At 39.3% G+C, this 20,339-nt stretch overlaps 2 protein-coding genes across 3 annotated transcripts in view; both read right to left on the reverse strand.

Moving 5' to 3' along the window:
* The window catches only part of zgc:56622 (uncharacterized protein LOC326033 homolog), a 16,217-nt gene extending 1,847 nt beyond the window's left edge, over window positions 1-14,370 (reverse strand). The window contains exons 1-8 of one of the 2 annotated variants that reach the window (XM_051952041.1): window positions 14,082-14,368; window positions 6,632-6,808; window positions 6,397-6,513; window positions 4,426-4,503; window positions 3,393-3,509; window positions 2,279-2,391; window positions 930-1,017; window positions 782-865 (exon numbers count right to left, since the gene is read on the reverse strand). In XM_051952041.1, coding sequence (XP_051808001.1) covers window positions 782-865; window positions 930-1,017; window positions 2,279-2,391; window positions 3,393-3,509; window positions 4,426-4,503; window positions 6,397-6,513; window positions 6,632-6,808; window positions 14,082-14,171 — 864 coding nt within the window. In that variant the 5' untranslated portion in view covers window positions 14,172-14,368. Of the gene's footprint in view, window positions 1-781; window positions 866-929; window positions 1,018-2,278; window positions 2,392-3,392; window positions 3,510-4,425; window positions 4,504-6,396; window positions 6,514-6,631; window positions 6,809-14,081 lie in introns of both variants that reach the window. The other variant, XM_051952042.1, reaches the window with a different exon arrangement.
* Window positions 14,371-16,877: 2,507 nt separating this feature from the next.
* Window positions 16,878-18,870, reverse strand: LOC127535247 (piggyBac transposable element-derived protein 4-like). The gene is made up of 2 exons (XM_051952651.1): window positions 17,750-18,870; window positions 16,878-17,636 (listed from the first exon to the last, which is right to left on the reverse strand). Exons 1-2 carry the CDS (start codon window positions 18,754-18,756, stop codon window positions 17,039-17,041), a joined length of 1,605 nt encoding a protein of 534 aa, XP_051808611.1. The 5' UTR covers window positions 18,757-18,870; the 3' UTR covers window positions 16,878-17,038.
* Window positions 18,871-20,339: the final 1,469 nt, after the last annotated feature.

Raw genomic sequence — 20,339 nt, forward strand, 5'->3', positions numbered from 1 at the left:
TTTTTTTTTGTTTAATTTGTCTGATTCACATAAAATGAATATACTGACCTTTAGTGGACTTGTATGTATGGTTTCTAAAAAAAACATCAAAAACATCAGCCAATCAACGCGCTCGGACCGAGGCGTTTGCTTTGCTCCCTTTCCTGTCAATCAAAAATCTTCCGGCTCAGGCCTAGTTACGTAGATTACGTATGCCTTGGACTTACGTGTTTTCTGTATGTGTTGCTTTGGTATAGCTTCGTAGTTAGCTGGCGACTTGTTTTGCTCATCTTTTTTGACATAATGGCAGATAAAGATCCAGGGGGACCCAGCCGTAAAAGAAAGGCTTTTTTTTTTTGAGGTCAGAGAAAATAAAAGACAACTGGATCGCGAGAATGCAAAAACAAAAGTGATTATTGGCGAGTCATTTGGGCGATGGCGTCACCTCAAGCAACAAATGGACCTAAAGACAGATGCCTTGGTTGCTAAATTCAAAACAAGTAGATTATTACCATAGATGTGTCTGACATCTTCCACGAAGTGATAAAATGGTAGAAGGAAGATTATACTGCGGCTGTAGGCAACTTCACGAGTCCTACGCAAGTTTCTGGAGGGGGGGCGTTTCTTCGTAAATGTTAAGAGGGGGGACGTTAGAGGGGGTGAGGGAGAGGTTGTATGTGCGCATGCGCATGCTACGTTCAAAGTCGTAGGAAATTAAATCTCCTCTAATGCCTTTAAAGGGGTAAAATTATAGACTTTAACAGTTAAGGATGACGAGTAGAGCACCGATCGGAGTTCTCACCTTCGTGTTTTCCAGGATATGATGCGGTTTGTCGCTCTTCGGGATGACGGAGACGCCCTGCTGGACATGATACCTCAGCAGCACCTGAGAAAACACCTCAGTCACCAACAGTAACACACAAGAACAACAGACCAGGACTCACTCTGACCTGAGCAGGACTGCGCCGGTGCTTCTTGGCGATTTCTGCAACAACCGGATCCTCCAGAAGCTTTTTAGGATCAGTGTCCCCTCTGAACCTGCAGCAGGAAAAAGGAATCCAGGGGTCTTCATTTACTGTCAGAGATGATTGGTCACTTTTATCAGAAAGTCAAAGGAATGCAAAATGTACAGCAACAAAGAGACTTTGAACAACCACAAAGAGGTCTAAAGAAACCACAAAGGAACACAAAGCAACGACAAAGAGACGTAAAATTAACGTGAATGGATGCTTAGCAACCATAAAGAGAAAGAGTCCATGTAAGCAAGACAGAAAATTAAGACAAATAGATGAAAAACATCTGCAAAGACACTCAAAAATAACCAGTACACTCTATTTACCCTCCTGTTGTCTTCATCTATTGGCACTAAAAAATATTTTTTCCTTCTCTGGAAAAAAAACAACAAAAAAATTCCCCAAATTTCTGAAAATTTGCAAAACCTTCAGGAAGAAAAACCACAAAAACCTCACAAAGACACACAAATAGAAGTAAAACATCTGCAGAGATACACAGCGATCACACAGTGCCAGAATAATCATAATAAAAAACACAAATCTAACATAAAGCAATGCAAAAAAAGCACCTAGAAAGAAACACAAAATGACTGAAAGGAGGCTCAAACTAAGCAAAAAGAAACAAGCACATTTTTAAGAGTCAGAAAATTATCTAATAGACAAAAAACAACTGAAAACAGGCAAATAACAACATAGCATAACAAAAAGACAGAAGTAACATAAAAAGATGCAAAACAAAAAACTGTAGAGACATAAAACAACTGTGAAAGACCACAAAACAAGATGTAAAACGATGCCAAATGACCAGATGGAGATGCAAACAAATGAGAAAACGAACAAAAAATGACCGTAAAAGGATGCAACTAAACCACAATGAGACAAGTTCACTGGAATAGGAACACAACATTAACATAACCGGGCCCAAACCAAGAGCAAAGACACACAAAAACACAACAAAGAAAAGCAAATAGTGAGAAAAATCAGGAATAAGCTCAAAATGACATGAGAAAGAGACAGACATCTGCAAATAGACACGAAACAACCAGAAAGAGAGATAACATGCAAAATAAAAACACAAAAGTAATGTAAAGGTGGTAAAAATAACCCTGGAAAGATCATCTAAAGGAAACAAAACGACCAGCACAAGGTGTAAAATGATGGAAAATGACCAGAGAGATGCAAACAAAGACACAAATGGAACCACAAAATGTTAGCTGAAGGATAACAGGTGATGAATGTAGCTGTGCTAAGTGGATCTAAATCAAAGTTCTGAGAGGTTCTCTTACAATTCTGGGGGTCTAGCAGGCGAGCCGAAGGGGCTGTAGGCTGTCAGAGCGATGTTCTTGGACTTACAGAAGCTGATCATGTCAGACTGAACCAGGTAGGGATGAAGCTCCACCTGTGGATGATGAACAAACTCAGTTCTGAAGATGTTTGAGGTGCTAGGTTAGCTAGCAGCTAGCTTTAAGTAGCCTGACTGCAGCTTCAGCGTGTCGTTTTCTAGCTCCTGACAACTGTTCAGGCGTTTTTCTCCATAAGATTACACACACTGTGATATGATAGCAGCTTTTAATGCAAGAAAACATGTCAAAAAATATGATTTTGATTGAATACAGTCTCTGGTTCATCTGGTTTAACCCTCGTGTCGTCCTGCGGGCCAGAATCGACCTGTTTTAAAGTTTGAAAATGTGGGAAAAAATCTATTTTCACAGTGAAACTTCTGATGTCCACATTTTCAATTTTCTGGGGAAATTTTTGAACATTTTTTGGTGGAAAAAAAATAAATGTTAAAAATGTTTCTTAAGAACATTCACATAAAAATCAACCAAAAACCAGCAAAATTCACTGGATTTTGGTTGATTTTTATGTGAATGTTGTTAACCCTCCTGTTGTCTTCATTTACAGGGACCAAAAGCATTGTTTCCTTGTCTCAAAAACATCTAAAAATTCAGCAAAAAAAATCCTCAAATTTCTGAAAATTTTTACTGATATATATGTAATCATTTTAGATATTTTTAGGATTTTTTTGAAAGATTTTTATTCAATTTTAGAAAATATTTACAAGAATTTTCTTGCCAAATTTGGGGAATTTTTTTTAAACAAAACTTTTAAGGAATTATTGGAATTTTCTTCCTAAATGTTTTGCAAATTTTCAGAAATTTGGTGAAATTTTTTTGCTGAATTTTTGGATTTTTTTTCAGACAGGGAAAAAACTATATTTTTTGCTGCCTGTAAATGAAGACAACAGGAAGGCTAAAAAAAAAAGACAAAAGGCTTTAATTTCCTGCAGCCAGTTTTAGGAGCAGATAATGAATAAAACAATCCTCTTGTTTGATTTGTGGTATTAAATGTTGGTGACATCAGGCTAAAGTGAGCTAAAGCAGTGAACAGGTGGAGCACCTGGTGGACAGCAGGAGGAACTCTGCACAGAGCCAGAAGCCTCTCCAGCTGCAGGATGCTGAAGTTGGACACTCCGATGCTCTTCACCTTCCCTGAAGCTTTCAGGGCCTCCATCCCCTGTAAACACAACAGCAACATGAAAAACAAACATCCTGAGAGCTTCATGTGGTCGAACCCTGGTGTCGTACTGCAGTTCTAACTGACCCGTTTTAACGTTTGAAAATGTGAGAAAAAAAACGTATTTTCACACTGAAACTTCTGATGTCCATATTTGCAACATTTTTGGGAAATTTTTGAACATTTTTTGGAGGAAAAAAGAAATGTTAAAAATGTTTCTTTAAAAATATTCACATAAAAATCAACCAAAATCCAGAGAATTTCGCAGAATTTTGGTTGATTTTTATGTGAATGTTCTTAAAGACAATATTAGAAATTTTACTGATATATAAGTAATCATTTTAGATATTTTTAGGATTTTTTGGAAAATTTTTACTAATTTTTTGAATAATTTACAAGAATTTTCTTGCCAAATTTGGGGGATTTAAAAAAAAAATGTAAATAAAACTTTTAAGGGAAAACTTTTCAGGAATTATTGGAATTTTCTTCCTGAAGATTTTACAAATTTTCAGAAATTTGGAGAATTTTTTTTGCTGAATTTTTGGATTTTTTTCAGACAAGGAAACAATATTTTTTGGTGCCCATAAATGAAGACAACAGGAGGGTTAAGTGAAAACATCTGTGGGTAGACTTATACATTGATTAAAAAAATCTAATGAACACTGATAGATGTAGTAGATGGACGTGTGCAGCTGTATTATATGATCATTTTAATGTGTGTATCTGTGTCATAGCTACTCTACTTTGTCAGTTTTATCTCCTTTTTATTAGACTTTTTAATGTTTTGGTGCATTAATCGCCAGATTTTTGACTGCTTCTTGCATTAACATCCAGAATTTGTATGGTTTTGGTGAGTAAATATCCAGATTTTGGATATTAAAAGCATTTATTTGCACTTGAACACAAACAGACTCACCCTCCAGACATCCACGTAGTCGATGTCGGTGGTCAGCATCTTTCCGTCCTTCATCGGGAAAAGCTCGTCTCCCACTTTCTGCAGACAAATGAAACATCATGCTTCACCCTTTTCAGGACATTTGGTAAATTTAAAAAGCATGTGGAGCCAGAAATGACTCGTTTAAATCACACAAATATCACCAAGATGAGCAGTTTGTTTATACTAAAAATAACAAGGCTTTAGCTACTTTTAGCTGGTTGTTTTGCTGATCAGGCCAATATGTCACCATAATAATCATCATCATCACAGTCATAGCGCCACCTTGTGGTATCAGGAAATACACATTTTTTTACACTTTGATGTACTATTGTCATAATTTTCTCATCCAGCAGCCGATTGAAGGCCCAGCTTTACAATACAGAGTATAACCTGGAATGTATCCATGCATATACACCCCCTGTCAAAAGTTTTAGGACACTTTTTCATTCAAATAAATTAGAATCTGTCCTAAAACTTTTGACAGGGGGTGTATATATATATATATTAGCATCCATATTTTTAACTTTTTCAAGCATTACCATCCAGGTTTTTACCAATTTATTGCATCAAAATCCGAGTATTTTCGTGTTCCGGTGCATAAATAAGCAGGTGTTTGGTGTTTTGGAGCAGTATTACCCAGTTTTTAGTGTTTTGGAGTGTTAATATCCAGTTTATTAAGGTGGTGTTGCATTACTCTAAACTAAGTCTTTGGTGTTTTAGTGTATTAACCAGGCTTTGACTTTTTCATGCATTATTATTCAGGATTTTTGTGGTTTGGCTGAGTAAATATTAAGGTTTTTCCATATTTTGGATCATTAATATCCAGATTTCTGATGTTTAGGTGTACAAATTAGCAGGTTTTAGGTGTTTTTGAGCATTCCTGTCCAGGTTTTTGTGCTTTTGGTGAGTAAATATCTCTTTTTCAAAAACATTTAGATGTATTAATTTCATAGTTTTTGACATTTTGATGCATTACTCACCACAGTTTTCGTGATTTGGTGGAAAACTAGAAGGTTTTTGGTGTTTTTTTTGTGCATCAGTATCCAGTTTACTAACACACTGCTGCATTAAGATTAAAATATTTGATGTTTTGGTGCATTAATAGTATTGTTTGATTTGAATATCCATTTTTCATGGTGTTTGTGAGTAAGCATCCAGGTTTTTGATATCAAAATGTATTAATATCTCTAAACTTTTGTTGCATTAATATCATGTTTTTCATTAAATAATGTCCAGGATTTTGATGTTTTGTGCAAAAATGTCTGGTTTATTCATGTTTTGTTGCATCATCATGAGGGTTTTAAATATTTTGGCGCATTCAAAATTATGTTTTTTAATGCTTTGACACATTATTATCATTTTTTTTAATGTTTTGACACATTATTATCAAGAATTCTCTGGAATGAGGGCAGAAGAAGGTGTAGTAAATTCTGTCAGACTGTGCTGGATCTCATGCTCTACCTTCAGACCAACGGGGAAATGCACCAGGTACAGATCCAGGTAGTCCAGCTGCAGGTCTCTCAGGGTCTTGTTGAAGCACCAGATGATTACTATCCAGGTTTTTGACTTTTTCATACATGACTTTCCATGTTTTTACTAATATGGTACACTGATATCCAGGCTTTTGTTCATTAATAACCTGTGTTTTGATGTTTTGGAGGATTATTATCTCTGTTCTTGATGTTCTGTTGCATTGCGATCCAGATTTTTTTACTTTAACAAGCATTAATATCCAGGTTTTTGGGGGGTTTTGGTCAGGTAATATCCATATTTTTGATTCTTCTGTTCATTAACACCTAGGTTTTTGACTCTTTCACACAATATTTTACAGATTTTTACTAATATGGTACAACAATATCCAGGGTTGAATGTTTTTGTACATTAATATCAGGTTTTTGATGTTTTGACACATTATTATCAAGGATTCTCAAAATGCAGTTCATGCTCTACCTTCAGACCAACGGGGAAATGCACCAGGTACAGATCCAGGTAGTCCAGCTGCAGGTCTCTCAGGGTCTTGTTGAAGCACCAGGTGATGTCCTCTGGAGCATGAAAGGTGCACCACAGCTATGAGAGAAGAGCAGGGAAACTCAGAGCATGAACTGGACTGTATGCAGCTGAAAATCGAGCTCCTTTGATGCGTAAATTAGTGAATGTATTTAGAGAATCAGTTAAATTTTGGCACCTTGCTGACGATGAACATGTCCTCTCGTCGGATGATGCCCTGCTTCATCTTGGAGATCAGAGCCTTACCGATTTCCACCTCGTTTTTGTAGCTGTGTGCCGTGTCTATGTGGCGGTAACCGGCGGCGATGGCGGCCTCCACGGCGCCCTGGAGCGGCGTCGGTGGCAGATGAGCCGACTGTAAGGAGAGTTTAGAAGACATCAGGGCTTTTCCTGCTCAGAACCGGCCTTCAGGGGCGACTACACTAAGCCTGTCTTCAATAAACTGAAGGCAATTTTCAGCTAAAATGTCTGCTTCATAACATTTATGAGGGTCCGAGCACCGACGGTGCCGAAGGACCCTGCTGAAACCCTGGGATTCCATTTACTCAAACTCCATTTACGCGGCCTTATCATATCCCAAAACGCGTCAAACTTTGCATGCACATCAGGACTGGTGAAAAATTTGATATTTTATGGGAGCTGTGCACATGTGTGTGGCAAAATGTCTCCATAGCGCCCCCTGTAAAATTGAAAAAGTGGTCATTAGACCTACTGCCACTACGTTTCGACAGCTACAATATTTGGGGGGCATATGCAGCACATCAGGACACACGAAAAAGTGAATTACAGCCACGCTCTAAACCCAACAGGAAGTCAGCCATCTTGAATTAGCTGTAAATTTTTTCTGATTAATAACTCATTGGGGGTAAGTACCAGAGACCTCAGATTTGGCCAGCAGGGCGTGGCCATGGTGACTCCCAAAAATATTGATCCTTCGCCATGAAACAGGAAGTGGTGTCTAACTCTGCTGAACATGCTCCAATCTGCCTGAAATTTAACATGTATGATCACAGTCCCACCCTGACGATATCCATGTAGTTATATACATTCACAGTCATAGCGCCACCTTGTGGTATCAGGAAATGCACTTTTTTTCCCACTTTGATGTACTATTGTCAGCAGGTTGATCAGATTCACCTTAAATTTGGTGACAGAAGCCTTAACATGTTGATGAAAGAAATGCTCTAAAACTAGCCTGTACATGCTCCGATCTGCTTGAAACTTTCCATGTGTGATCAGAGTCCAATCCTGATCACATCCATAGGCCAACATACACTTTCGGTCGCAGCGCCACCTGGTGGATGGATCGGAAAAGCTCTATAACTAGCCTGTACATGCTCCAATCTGCCTGAGATTTTACATGTGTGATCAGAGTCCAACCCTCATCTCGTTCACAGTTCCACATGCACTCTCGGTCTAAACGCCACCTGGTGGACATGCATGGACTCGCCGACCAGCAACGATGCGAGAACCCTTCCAACGCTGCTTGCAGCTTTAATTGCTTTTACTTTTTCACTCCATTAAGTGGCTGTTATCTGTTTCAGGAGCCCGGCCAGATGGTTTCTCAGCCCCAGCTCATGGCAGCAGTGTCGCTAATGGACTGGAGAGTAAAATAACAACAGCAAGCGTGAGAAAAAGCCCACAGCTGAGCGGCAAGTGTGGAGGTACAGAACACCTGGCACAGTGTGGAAAGCAGGAGTTCATAATGCAAACTGCTGTTTTTTTAATCACCTGTTGAAAATGGAGAAAAAGAATGACATAAAAATGAACCTCCAAACCTTTGGCCTCACGTAGCTCAGGTGTGTTTGTTAACAGTATTTCTAAGCTTCTGTTGAAGAGCAGCGACGGGACTTCGTTCTAAATATTGGCAGCCATCGACTATGTGCTGAAAATAAGGCTGCTGGATCGAGCAGTAAAGCTAAGAGCAGGGTCAAATGCTAAATAAGAGGAAGCTGGCACTGGAGACACCCAGCGGAAGCTTCTCTGCGTCCTCATCCCACCTTCATGCCAAACTTCCATGACCTAGGCCAAGATCAATAACGCAGTTTAAAGAGAATGGACTGTCAATAAAGACGATGAATACTGCCGACAATTAAGTTTTGACCACTGATGGCCTCCGACTGGAGCGGCAGCATCTGATCAAGTCGAACGTTTGATGGCTGTCAGTTCTGTTAGATCGTGTCGTTGGAACTGTTGTGGAAATCTGGATGAGTCGCAGCAAAAACAGTCAAGGTGAAAGAATATTTATGGACAGATAGATAGACAGACAGACAGACAGATAGATAGATAGATACATAGATAGTTCATTAATCCGAGGTAAATTCAACGGAGCTTAAACCTTGACTGGTTTGTTTCACTGGCAAGACTGCTGAAAAAAATGCATGTAAAAGAAAAACTGCTGGGCTGATACACTGATTGAATGGATGAAGTCTTGGTATAATCCATCCCTGCAGCGTAAATCTGAGCAAGATTCATATGGTTTTTTGAAAGAGGAAACCAACCAGTTTTACACTTTTGTATAAACCACATTAGCAGACAGCATCTTGTCACCAGAGTGAATATTTCTTTGGTGAAAACAAAAGCATCACTCACCCACATTTACACAGCATGCAAATCAAACGCAGCCCTTGGGGGAAATGCAGAATGTGTTAGTCATAATTCTGCTTATCTCCCATGTGTGACAGATCACATTTTAGTATATAAACCGGCCCATTACCACCTCTGTAAGTTATATGCGACATCAGAATGTGCTGAACCTGGAGCCGGCCAGCTGCTCGTATTAATCAAACAGCCCACTTCCCTTTATGACACCAAGTAAACAGTCCTAAATGCTCTTATCGGCATTTCTAATAGTGTGGACGTTACAATCAGATTCAAGGTGGCGTAAAACTATTACATTTCATCTTTATCACATCCAGCGATCACTTCTTTTCACGGGCCTCGTTGATAACGGCCGGACAGCTTGTTGCATAATGAAATTCAAAGCATTCTATCCACCAGGGAGATCTCACACTCTGTTTACTTATATTTACATATATTTTGTTTTCCCACTGCAGGCAAACAGGCATGATGAATGTATGGTCCTGCTGGGACACAGAGCTGGTCTGAGATCAGGCAACTTCCAGGCTCTACTGTAAAGTCTGGAGAGGGAACATTTTATTCTGTTTTATCTCAATGTGACAAATAAAAGCTCTTTTCTTTAAAGCGCAATCTGCAGATGGCAAGAATGTGTTAACTTCTTTGCAAAATAAGCTGTTAAAACATGCAAAGTCACATGCTTAGGCTGTGAGCTGTGGCAGGGCTCTCTCCTCCCTCGGCCTTGCTCTCTCTCTCTTTGCAGGTGTGTGCTGTGCTGATGAGGAGTCCAGATGTGTGTCATCTGTCATCAGCAGGTCATGTGCAGGTGGAGGCCAGCTAATCAGGTCCTATAAGAACCGTCGTCAGAAATGCTCTAAAACTAGCCTGAACATGCTCCGATCTGCTTGAAACTTTCCATGTGTGATCAGAGTCCAGTTCTGATGACATCAATGGCCCCAAATGCACTCTCGGTCGCAACGCCAACGCCAACCAGCAAGGATGCGAGGACCCGTCCATCGCTGCTCGCAGCTTTAATTTGAAATTATTTTTTGAAAAGTTAATTGGATTTGATCTCCAGATCAAATATTAAGTGTATCTGGAGGAGGAAACGGTCTGTCAGTCAGAATTCAGTCTTCTTCCTGGGCTAATTTTTCACTGTGAAGTCCTGCAGTTCTATGGAGACAGAACCACCGTAAATAAGAAGAGAGAACTTTGAAATGTCTCATATTAACCCTCCTGTTCTCATTTACAGGCACCAAAAATATTGTTTCCATGTTTCCAAAAAACATTCCCCAAATGTCTGAAAATTTGCAAAACCTTCAGGAAAAAAATTACAATAATTCCTGAAAAGTTTCCCTTAAAAGTTTTATTTAAACAAAAAAAATCCCCCAAATTTGGCAAGAAAATTCTTGCAAATATTTTCAAAAAATGAGTAAAACTCTTAAAAATATCTAAAGCGATTACATACATATCAGTAAAACTTCTATTTTCTTTAGGGACATTCACATAAAAATCCAGCAAAATTTGCTGGATTTTGGTTGATTTTTATGTGAATGTCCTGAAAGAAACATTTTTAACACTGTTAACCTTTTTTCCCAAAAACTAATATATATATATATTCACTAAAAATATATATATTTTCCCCACATTTTCAAACTTTAAAACTGGTCATAAGACTGTCATAAGTTTCTCATCATTTGCATTCATCATCTACTTTTTTATGTTCAAAGCTTTAACAAAAATATTTAAAAATCTGAAAGATTTTTTCCAAGTGCCTACAGCTGTTCCAGAGTGGAAAACAATGTTCACATACTAAAAAGTAAACTCAGCATTTTTCTCTCCACTCTGCTCCTCATCATAGAAAGATGTTTCTCCATGCTGAATGTATCTTCCTACAACTTGCTCCTCTGTTCACCGTCTCTGAGCCATGCTGACTTTATTTATTTCATTTTCCTCTCAGTCTCTCTGTGGAAACACTGCCTGCAGCTCAACCTAAAAACTCTGAAATGAGAAGACCTAATATTTATATTTTATACAGGCAACTTATGTTAACCTCCACGTGTTTTTGTGTATTTATATAATTTGTGTATCGGCTGCAGGATTATAAAGCTGCACATTTTATGCTACATTTTTCTAAATCTATTTTTATATGCTGATAATCTTCTGCATTCTTGGCTCCTAATCAACTCTCTCTGTACATTATTTGGATGTTAATTGTGTTAAATCACATTTATACGTATTTTTTTCTTGTTCTGACACGTTTTGTTAATAGTGACCGAATAAAACGCGTTGAAACGACTGGTGTGGACTGATTTATAGAAAGTTCAAGGTTTAAAACTGTCTGATCATTTTATCAAACTGAACCAGTAAATAAACTGTGTGGAAAACAAACACTCTGCTGGGATCATTGACCAGCTATTTTCCATCCACTGTTCACCGTTACACAACAGAATTATATCATTTATTGGGTGATTTCCAGTGAAAAAGGCGCGTTACGGTTTAAATAAATACCGAAACTGTTAATAAACTGAAGTGAATGCTTACAGGGAATCTTTGGATTTGTGGACTTTCATGCATATTTTTTCTGTTAATCCTAAATTATTCAGGTTAAACTCTATAATTAATAATGATGTAGGTCGTAGCCGTAATATTTAGTGCATTTAGATGATCTTTTGGAGGGTTTTTAGATTTAAATTCTTCATTTTAATTCACATTCATATCTGGCATTTGAAAACCAGTTGAAAACTTAGTGGTTTGATTATTTCAGTTGTCGACAGAGCTTACGTCCTGAGATGAAGGTTCATTTGAAAAAAACAACAAAAACTGGTGTCTGCCTGGTTAAATACTGGAGCTGTGGGGTGTATGAGTAAAAAAGGTAATTTAGTCAAATAAATCAGTGTAGATAACTGCAAATGTAGTTTTATAAAATAAGCTTTTTGTGTTTTAAATGTCTATTTTCGTTTATATGCTGCAGCTCCATATGCGTTTAATGAATTAATTCATGTATTTTAAATTGATGCAGGCGTGAACGTAGTTTAGCCCGTTGCGCTTCAGTGTTCCGCCCGCGGGACATTTTGAGATCTGCATAAGCAATTTACTAAATGTCCGAAGCTGCAAACGCGATTATACAAACTCTATACGCCGATGGAAAGCTTAGATTCTCATGAATCCGCCGGTATAAACCACTTTCAGATGTGATTACCACAGCGGGTAATATAAACACATTTGTCCAACAAATCACGTAAACAGCATAACTCACCTTTGGATGCTCTTTACTGGTAAAAGATTAAAATAATCCACAAAACCATCCAGAATCCAAGCTTTGGGATCCAGACAAAACTAGCAAGTATAATGTTTTGTCCAAAATATGTCTTGAAATAAGTAAATAATCCACAAATAGCTTGGCTCCATGCGTGCGCACGCGGCGCGTCATGGCGCTGCGCGTTTCATATCCACTGTATTTGTCTCTATATTTTTATGAACAATACAGATACCCATGCTGTTTAATTGCAGCTGAACTCTAACCTTTTGATTGACATCAAACTTCAAACAATCCAGTAACTTTAGCTGGCATTCCATGGCTAAACAGCCAACCGTCGTCGGAATAACATCGATGGACCCGACCACATTTCCTTGGTTACAGCTAAACAAATCACATTTGACTGACAGGATTGTAGCCAATGAGCTGCTGAACAGAAAGACGTACAACATGATTGCCTTTGATGAAGGAACGTTCCAGTGGAGCCCTTTGGGTAAGGGGAAGAAATCTTAAGTACTTAGAAAAGAAAATACAAAAAGCAATAGGAAAGGTAGAGGAATGGACTGTTAAATGGGGTTTTAAACTTTCAGTGTCCAAATCTCAAGTAATATGTTTTGCAAAACGACATAAACAAATATCATTGAAGTTATACGGGCAGACACTAGAACAAGTAAAGGAAATAAAATTTTTGGGATTAATATTTGATGAAAAACTCACATGGGGACAACATATTGAGAAAATAAGAAATAAATGTAAAAAGGTCAATAACTTGTTGAGATGTCTTTCAGGCCAAGACTGGGGAGCATTAAAAAAATCAACCAAAATCCAGCGAAATTCACTGGATTTTGGTTGATTTTTTTAAATGTTCTTAAAGAAAATAGAAGTTTTACTGATATATATGTATGTAATCACTTTAGGTATTTTTATAATTTTTTGTAAGATTTTTTTACTCAATTTTTGAACATATTTGAAAGAATTTTCTTGCCAAATTAGGGGGATTTTGTTTTTTAAAAAAGTGAAACTTTTAAGTGAAACTTTTAAGGAATTATTGGATTTTCTTTCTGAAGGTTTTACAAATTTTCAGAAATTTGATTTTTTTTTTTTGTGCTGAATTTTTAGATGTCTTTGAGACAAGGAAACAATGCTTTTGGTCCCTGTAAATGAAGACAACAGGAGGGGTAACAACATTCACAAAAAATCGACCAAAATCCAGCAAAGTTCACTGGATTTTGGTAGATTTTTTGTGAATGTTCTTAAGAAACTTTTTTTTGTCATTTCTTTTATTCTACCAAGAAAATATGTTTAAAAAAATTCCCAAAAATGTTGAAAATGTGGAAATCAGAAGTTTCACTGTAAAAATATTTTTTTTCCTCATTTTCAAACTTTAAAACGGGTTAATTTGACCCACAGGACGAGACGAGGGTTAAAGACGGTTTCACCGTGCTGAATGTATCTGTGTACCATTTATGAACCAAGCTGCATTTCTTTATTAACAAATTCTGTTTAACTTTGCTCATCATGTTACCAGTTTTTCTCCACGCTCGTCTCAAACACTGCCTGCAGTTCAGCTGAAAACTTCTTTTGTACAGAATCTGGTGCAAAGAGTAAAGTTTTGGTGATTTTTTTAAAAAATGAGACATGCAGAATGAAGCGGCGCCTGAATGATTTTTAACATAAAACATGTGTCAAACCTGCAGGAATTTTTTGGAGTTCAGAGGGTTAAAAAATACACCAGAAAACAGAGAGACAGCTGACACTAATGACAGATTTATGAGTGTATGAATGACTCTACCTTCCATGTTCCCAGACCCAGAAGCGGCATTTGTGAGCCGTCGTTCAGCTCCACGGTCCGAGGAGCCTCTGTGTCTTCCACCACCTCCATTTAGTCAACGAGAGGAGACAAAACTCGGACTGTCACAGCTTTAAACTTCCTCCTTTCCCCTCAAAGTGCTTCTGCTGAGTCAACGTCCTTCCTCTTTCTCTGCTGATTTTACTTTATCTCATGTGTTCCTCTCCTTCTGACTACCTTTCTCTGCCCAGTTTCTTTCTCTTCCCGCCTTATCACAAGTTAATTATTGGACAAGCTGCAAAGTGCTTCGGCCACCATGAAGTATTTATGTGTAAATACTCAGTAAGTGAGGAGGAACATGTTGCAAAGGTCACACTTCTGAAGTGGCAGCACAAACAGGCTGTGATGTTTGCATTTCAATACTAGATGGCGGTGTTGTGTCGCTGCGGTAGAAAAGCTGCAGGAAACACTTCCAGTGATAAACAGACTCACAATCCTCCAATAAAATAATAAATACTGATGAACGCATAATAAATAAACCCGTTTTCTTCCAACCTCTGAGGCCGCCAAATGAAGCACAAAACTGTAGTGCCTTAAATGTCCACAAGAGGCTCCAAAAGCAAGTCAATTCCCCATAGACCTCCATATTAAAATGTCCAACTTTACAGCTGAAATACACACGTGGACAAAATTGTTGGTACCCCTCAGTTAAAGAAGGAAAAACCCACAATTCTCACTGAAATCACTTGAAACTCACAAAAGGAACAATAAATAAAAATTTATTGAAAATTAAATAATCAAAATCAGCCATCACTTTTGAATTGTTGATTAACATAATTATTTAAAAAAACAAACTAATGAAATAGGGCTGGACAAAAATGATGGTACCCATAACTTAATATTTTGTTGCACCTTTTGAGGCAATCACTGCAATTAAACGATTTCTGTATTTGTCAATGAGCGTTCTGCAGCTGTCAACAGGTATTTTGGCCCACTCCTCATGAGCCAACAGCTCCAGTTGTCTCAGGTTTGATGGGTGTCTTCTCCAAATGGCATGTTTCAGCTCCTTCCACATATGTTCAATGGGATTCAGATCTGGGCTTATAGAAGGCCACTTTAGAATAGTCCAACGCTTTTCTCTCAGCCATTCTTGGATGTTTTTGGCTGTGTGTTTTGGATCGTTGTCCTGTTGGAAGACCCATGACCTGCGACTGAGACCAAGCTTTCTGACACTAGGCAGCACATTTCTCTCCAGAATGCCTTGATAGTCTTCAGATTTCATCGTACCTTGCACACTTTCCACTGTTGTCACAGGAACTTCAAGCTGTTTAGAGATGGTCTTATAGCCTTTACCTTTAAGATGTTTGTCTATAATTTTTTTTCGGATGTCCTGGGACAATTCTCTCCTTCGCTTTCTGTTGTCCATGTTCAGTGTGGTACACACCTTTTCACCAAACAGCAGGGTGACTACTTGTCTCCCTTTAAATAGGCAGATTGACTGATTATGAGTTTGGAAACACCTGTGATGTCAATTAAATGACACACCTGAGTTAATCATGTCACTCTGGTCAAATAGTTTTCAATCTTTTATAGAGGTACCATCATTTTTGTCCAGGCCTGTTTCATTAGTTTGTTTTTTTAAATAATTATGTTAATCAACAATTCAAAAGTAATGGCTGTTTTTGATTATTTAATTTTCAATAAATTTTTATTTATTGTTACTTTTGTGAGTTTCAAGTGATTTCAGTGAGAATTGTGGGTTTTTCCTTCTTTAACTGAGGGGTACCAACAATTTTGTCCACGTGTGTATCCATGTTAACAGCCTGGTACGTTCATGACAACTGTACAGGGGAGGAATTTTATGTAAAACTAACCTGTTAAACCTCATGAACCTCAAAACCAACCAGTGGGTTTGAAATTCTATTTAAAAAAATCCAAAATGTCAGCCAGAAAATGTAAAAACAAAAAGAATCATTGGTCATAGTTCAGACGGTGAATAATCACATGTGAACCGAATGCAACTCTAAAATCATGATATTCATTAGAATCTCTTTATTCTGTGTGTCTCATTTAAAACAGGACCCCAAATGATCCATTTGTGCTTAATTCTGTTCACAACTTTTTTAAAAAACTAAATGACATCACCTCATGGTTGACACGTCGGTCGCTATCCTCATAAATGTTAACGTCAAAGCCAAAAAGCTCCAGTCAATTTTCACCTGAAATTTCTACTGAAGATGTACAGAAAGTAAATTGAATGCTGTTCTTGAACTGTTTGGAGTACAGGCATGGTTGGGGTCTCCTTTTAAAGCTGACAACCTGAATTTTCACCCAGTGCAGTCAGAATTATTCTAAGTGCTACTGGCACAGAGTATTTCATGTTGGAACACACTGAATTAGGATGAATTTTATTTTCGCCTAAATTTTTTCCCTAATATAACACCTGAAAATAAGTGTGGCAGCACTGTGACAGCTTGAAAACACAAAAAGGCAACAGCCTGGGCTCTTACATACTTCAGGCCAAAATTTCAGAGCAATACTACAAGAAATGAGTGTTTCACACATGTATTTGTAGAGATATGCACAGGCGTTCCCCATTCGGCACACTGGATAAAAAAGGCTGCTGTTCTTCAATGCTTCAACCTACAGTTATAAATTTGGGCTCTATGGAAAGCTTACACTCTGAGGAATCATATCCCATATCCAGATTCACTGGATGGAATTACTCACATTTATGAAAATTGATGTATAAACACCATTTGCCGAACTTTTTGCACAGAAAAGAGTCAAAAGAAGTGCTAGATGTGATAAACTGTTTTTATAAGTCAAACTAGATAGTATTTACAATTATCAATGAAAAACAGTAAAAAGAACAATATCAAACATAATAACATGCTAATAAACTACAACAAAACACTCTGTTTACAATAAAACAAAACCTATTTACAAATAACATCAAACTAAATCCAAAAATTGTTGCCAACATGCCACTCATTGTAGCAATCCCGTCCAGGCAGGAAGCAAAGTAAAACATCACAGGTGACACACTTCACCAGAGTCTTGCTGTGGCAGATTCTGCACTTTAGCTGGCTGGCAGTGCTGTCCCCACTAATGTACATCATCCTGTGATGTGTAGGAGGAGCAGGAGCAGGAGCAGGAGCAGGAGCAGGAGCAGGAGCAGGAGCAGGAGCTGGAGCTGGAGCTGGAGCTGGAGCAGGAGCAGGAGCAGGAGCAGGAGCAGGAGCAGGAGCAGGAGCAGGAGCAGGAGCAGGAGCAGGAGCAGGAGCAGGAGCAGGAGCAGGAGCAGGGCCTTGGACTGGCATGTCTGTGGGGGCAGAACCCATCCTTGCCAGGTCCTCTGCAAGGGTCTCCCTAAATGCTTTTTGGTTCATCGGCACCTGTCCTTTAGCCATGGCGAGCTCCTTGTGGAGGAGAAAGGCATTCATGACGGCGATGTCCAGACAATGATAAAAGAATGTCTTGTACCACATCCTGGTTTTGTGGAGGACCTTGTAGAACCCTATGAGGGCATCCGACAGGTCCACTCCACCCATGTGCCTGGATGGACAGAAGAAGAACACAGTGAGAAAAAATACACTAAGACATACATATCAAGCATCTAAATTGCTACATTTCATAGGACATGAAACACTCTTGAATATAGTACATACTGGTTGTAGTCTTTGACCACTGGCAGAACCGGGATGTCTTTCATTTCCCGCTGCCCATCTGCACTCCGGACCCGCCGTCTGACAGTCTCTCCTGTGTGTGCTGGGTGGAATGTTGAGCAGAAGGAGGCATCCCTAGTGTCTCTCCACTGAACATAGAGGAGGGAGTCCTTCCTGATCCACCTCACACTGCCACGGGGAGACTTGGAATCCAGGCTGTTCTCTGTGGTTCTGGGAAACCCGATCTGATTTTTCCATATGGTGCCACATGCCCAGACCTTCATCTTTAGCAGGTCCTGAAAGAGTGTGGTACTGGAGTAAAAGTTGTCCATGAAGAGCTTGTAGCCTGTGCCAAGCAACTGGGGCTTTAGCAGCTCCATTACCGACTCATAACTGAGTCCTTTCCCTGTGTTACCTGTTGACTTCCCCTCATACACAAAGAAGTCCCAGGTGTATCCAGCCGTGGAGTCTCCCAAAACAAACAGCTTGTAGCCCCATCGCACAGGCTTGCTCTTCATGTACTGCTTCAGCCCAATCCTCGCTTTTGAAACAACCGTCCTCTCATCAATGGAAATCTCCTGGCGAGGATGATAGTTTCTCTTGCAGGCCTCCCTCATGTCATCATATAGGGGCTTTATTTTTCCAAGCCGGTCAAAGGCTGCAGTGCCTCTTCTCCCCTCATTCTCAGCATCCGCTGCTGCACTGCTGAGATGGAGCGCCCAGGTCATTTTCAGGAACTTCTGTCCTGTCATGACTCTTTTGGGAAATGGCAAACTGTACAGATGACCCCCCCACCAGTAATCTGTATAGGATGAGCACTTCACCACACCCATGTAAATCAACACTGATATGAAGCAAAACATATCCTTCAAGTCAATGGCTTTCCATGGATTTAAGGGCGTGGAGTAATGCGCAGAGCCATGTTCGTTTGTGTTTGACAGAATTGTGAGCAAAACAGCGTTGCTGAAAAACAGCTGGAAAAGTTGGACAGGTGTATAATTTTCTGTCATGATGAGCTGGGGTCCTGGGGTGCGCTTAGGACGAAAGATTATCCGTGGTGGCACTACATCAGGAACGTCCACATCATTCCATCTCTCCCCTGATGTGCTGGCTTGGTCACTGGGGCTCGGAATTCTTCTTTCTCCCCTCCCCCTCCCTCTCTTCCTCACCCCGCCTCTCCCCCTCTTCACACCTCTGGCTGCATTTGGGGGATGGGGCTCTTCTCCAGAGGTACTGTCCTGTTGGACCCCTGCTGTTTCAGCAAAAGCAGCTACAGACGCGGTTGGCTCATCAGACTGTGATGATGGCCTGTTGTATGAAGATAAGCAAATAACATTGATTTACAACTGGATAAAACTTTACCATTGTTCCAGTATTCAGCATTTCTACATCTTACAGTCTCACAGTCAACTAATTCACTCCGTGAAACAAACAAAGAAACACACCTCCCCCCAGATGAGGGTCGAATACACAAAGAAAACAAGATTTTTACCGAAATAACTCTTACTGCTGTACTGCTGTCAAAAAGATACTATACTGTAATATAATGTAGTATGATAACTTCTACAATTTCATTTAGCAGACGCTTTTGTCCAAAGCGACGTACAACAAGCAAGAATTCAGACACAACTTATACTATGGTGTAAAATAAAAGAATAAAAAAACATTACATTGTGTACATAAATACAAAACAATATAATATTATACTATAAAAAACAATTCTGAGTACTTACTTATCGAGTATGATGTCTTCTCCATGTAGGAAAAACTCCTCTGCTTCTGAGTCGATAGACGACACTTCACTCTCTTCCTCCAGCGGCTCATCTCCAGACTCATCACTGTCTCTGCGTGTGCAGGCTTCAACTAACTCTTCAATAGAGTATTTCAGTTTTTCTGTTCGTTTGGACATTATTTATAATCCACAAACAACTCTAAAAACGATAAAACCAACTAAAGCTACGAGTTACGACGGGACGCACAAAGATGCACACCTGAGAAGCAGCAGCTGATTGTGAGACACGATCCTGGAACGTTCCTTTCTTTCTTTCTTTCTTTCGTTCTTTTTATTGGCGGTTGGCACCCAACTATTAGGTGCATTTACCGCCACCTACTGGACTGGAGTGTGAGTCAAGCGATGGGGCCTGTTTCACGAAGCAGGTTTAGTGAAAACTCTGAGTTTCTTAACCCTGAAATGAGGGAAACTCAGAGTTTTCCGTTTCACGAAGCGAGGTAACTCTAACCAGGGAATGCGGGGTAACTCGAGCCTGTTTCACAAAGAGGGGTAACTTCAACTCTCGGTCAGTTACCGCAGTAACAGACTCTATGACTCTAACCTGGTCTCCAGCAGGTTTACCTGAGAAAACCTCCAGTTTCTCTCCGTCTCCGCCCTCTTTCAGCCACACACGCTGTTTCATTTCCTCATTCATTCAGTCAGTAAGCGAGCGAGTTTTGGCGTAGAACAGCTTTTATTAACGATCCAGTGGATAAAGGAGCAGCATTACTGCACAGATAATTAAATGTTCGTCGGTAGATTGTTATCAGACCGAGCATAAATGTTCTCGCATTTCCGGACAATTATCGGTTTGAGCGGTAC

The sequence above is a fragment of the Acanthochromis polyacanthus genome, chromosome 8, assembly GCF_021347895.1.
Source record: "Acanthochromis polyacanthus isolate Apoly-LR-REF ecotype Palm Island chromosome 8, KAUST_Apoly_ChrSc, whole genome shotgun sequence".
Taxonomy (NCBI): domain Eukaryota; kingdom Metazoa; phylum Chordata; class Actinopteri; family Pomacentridae; genus Acanthochromis; species Acanthochromis polyacanthus.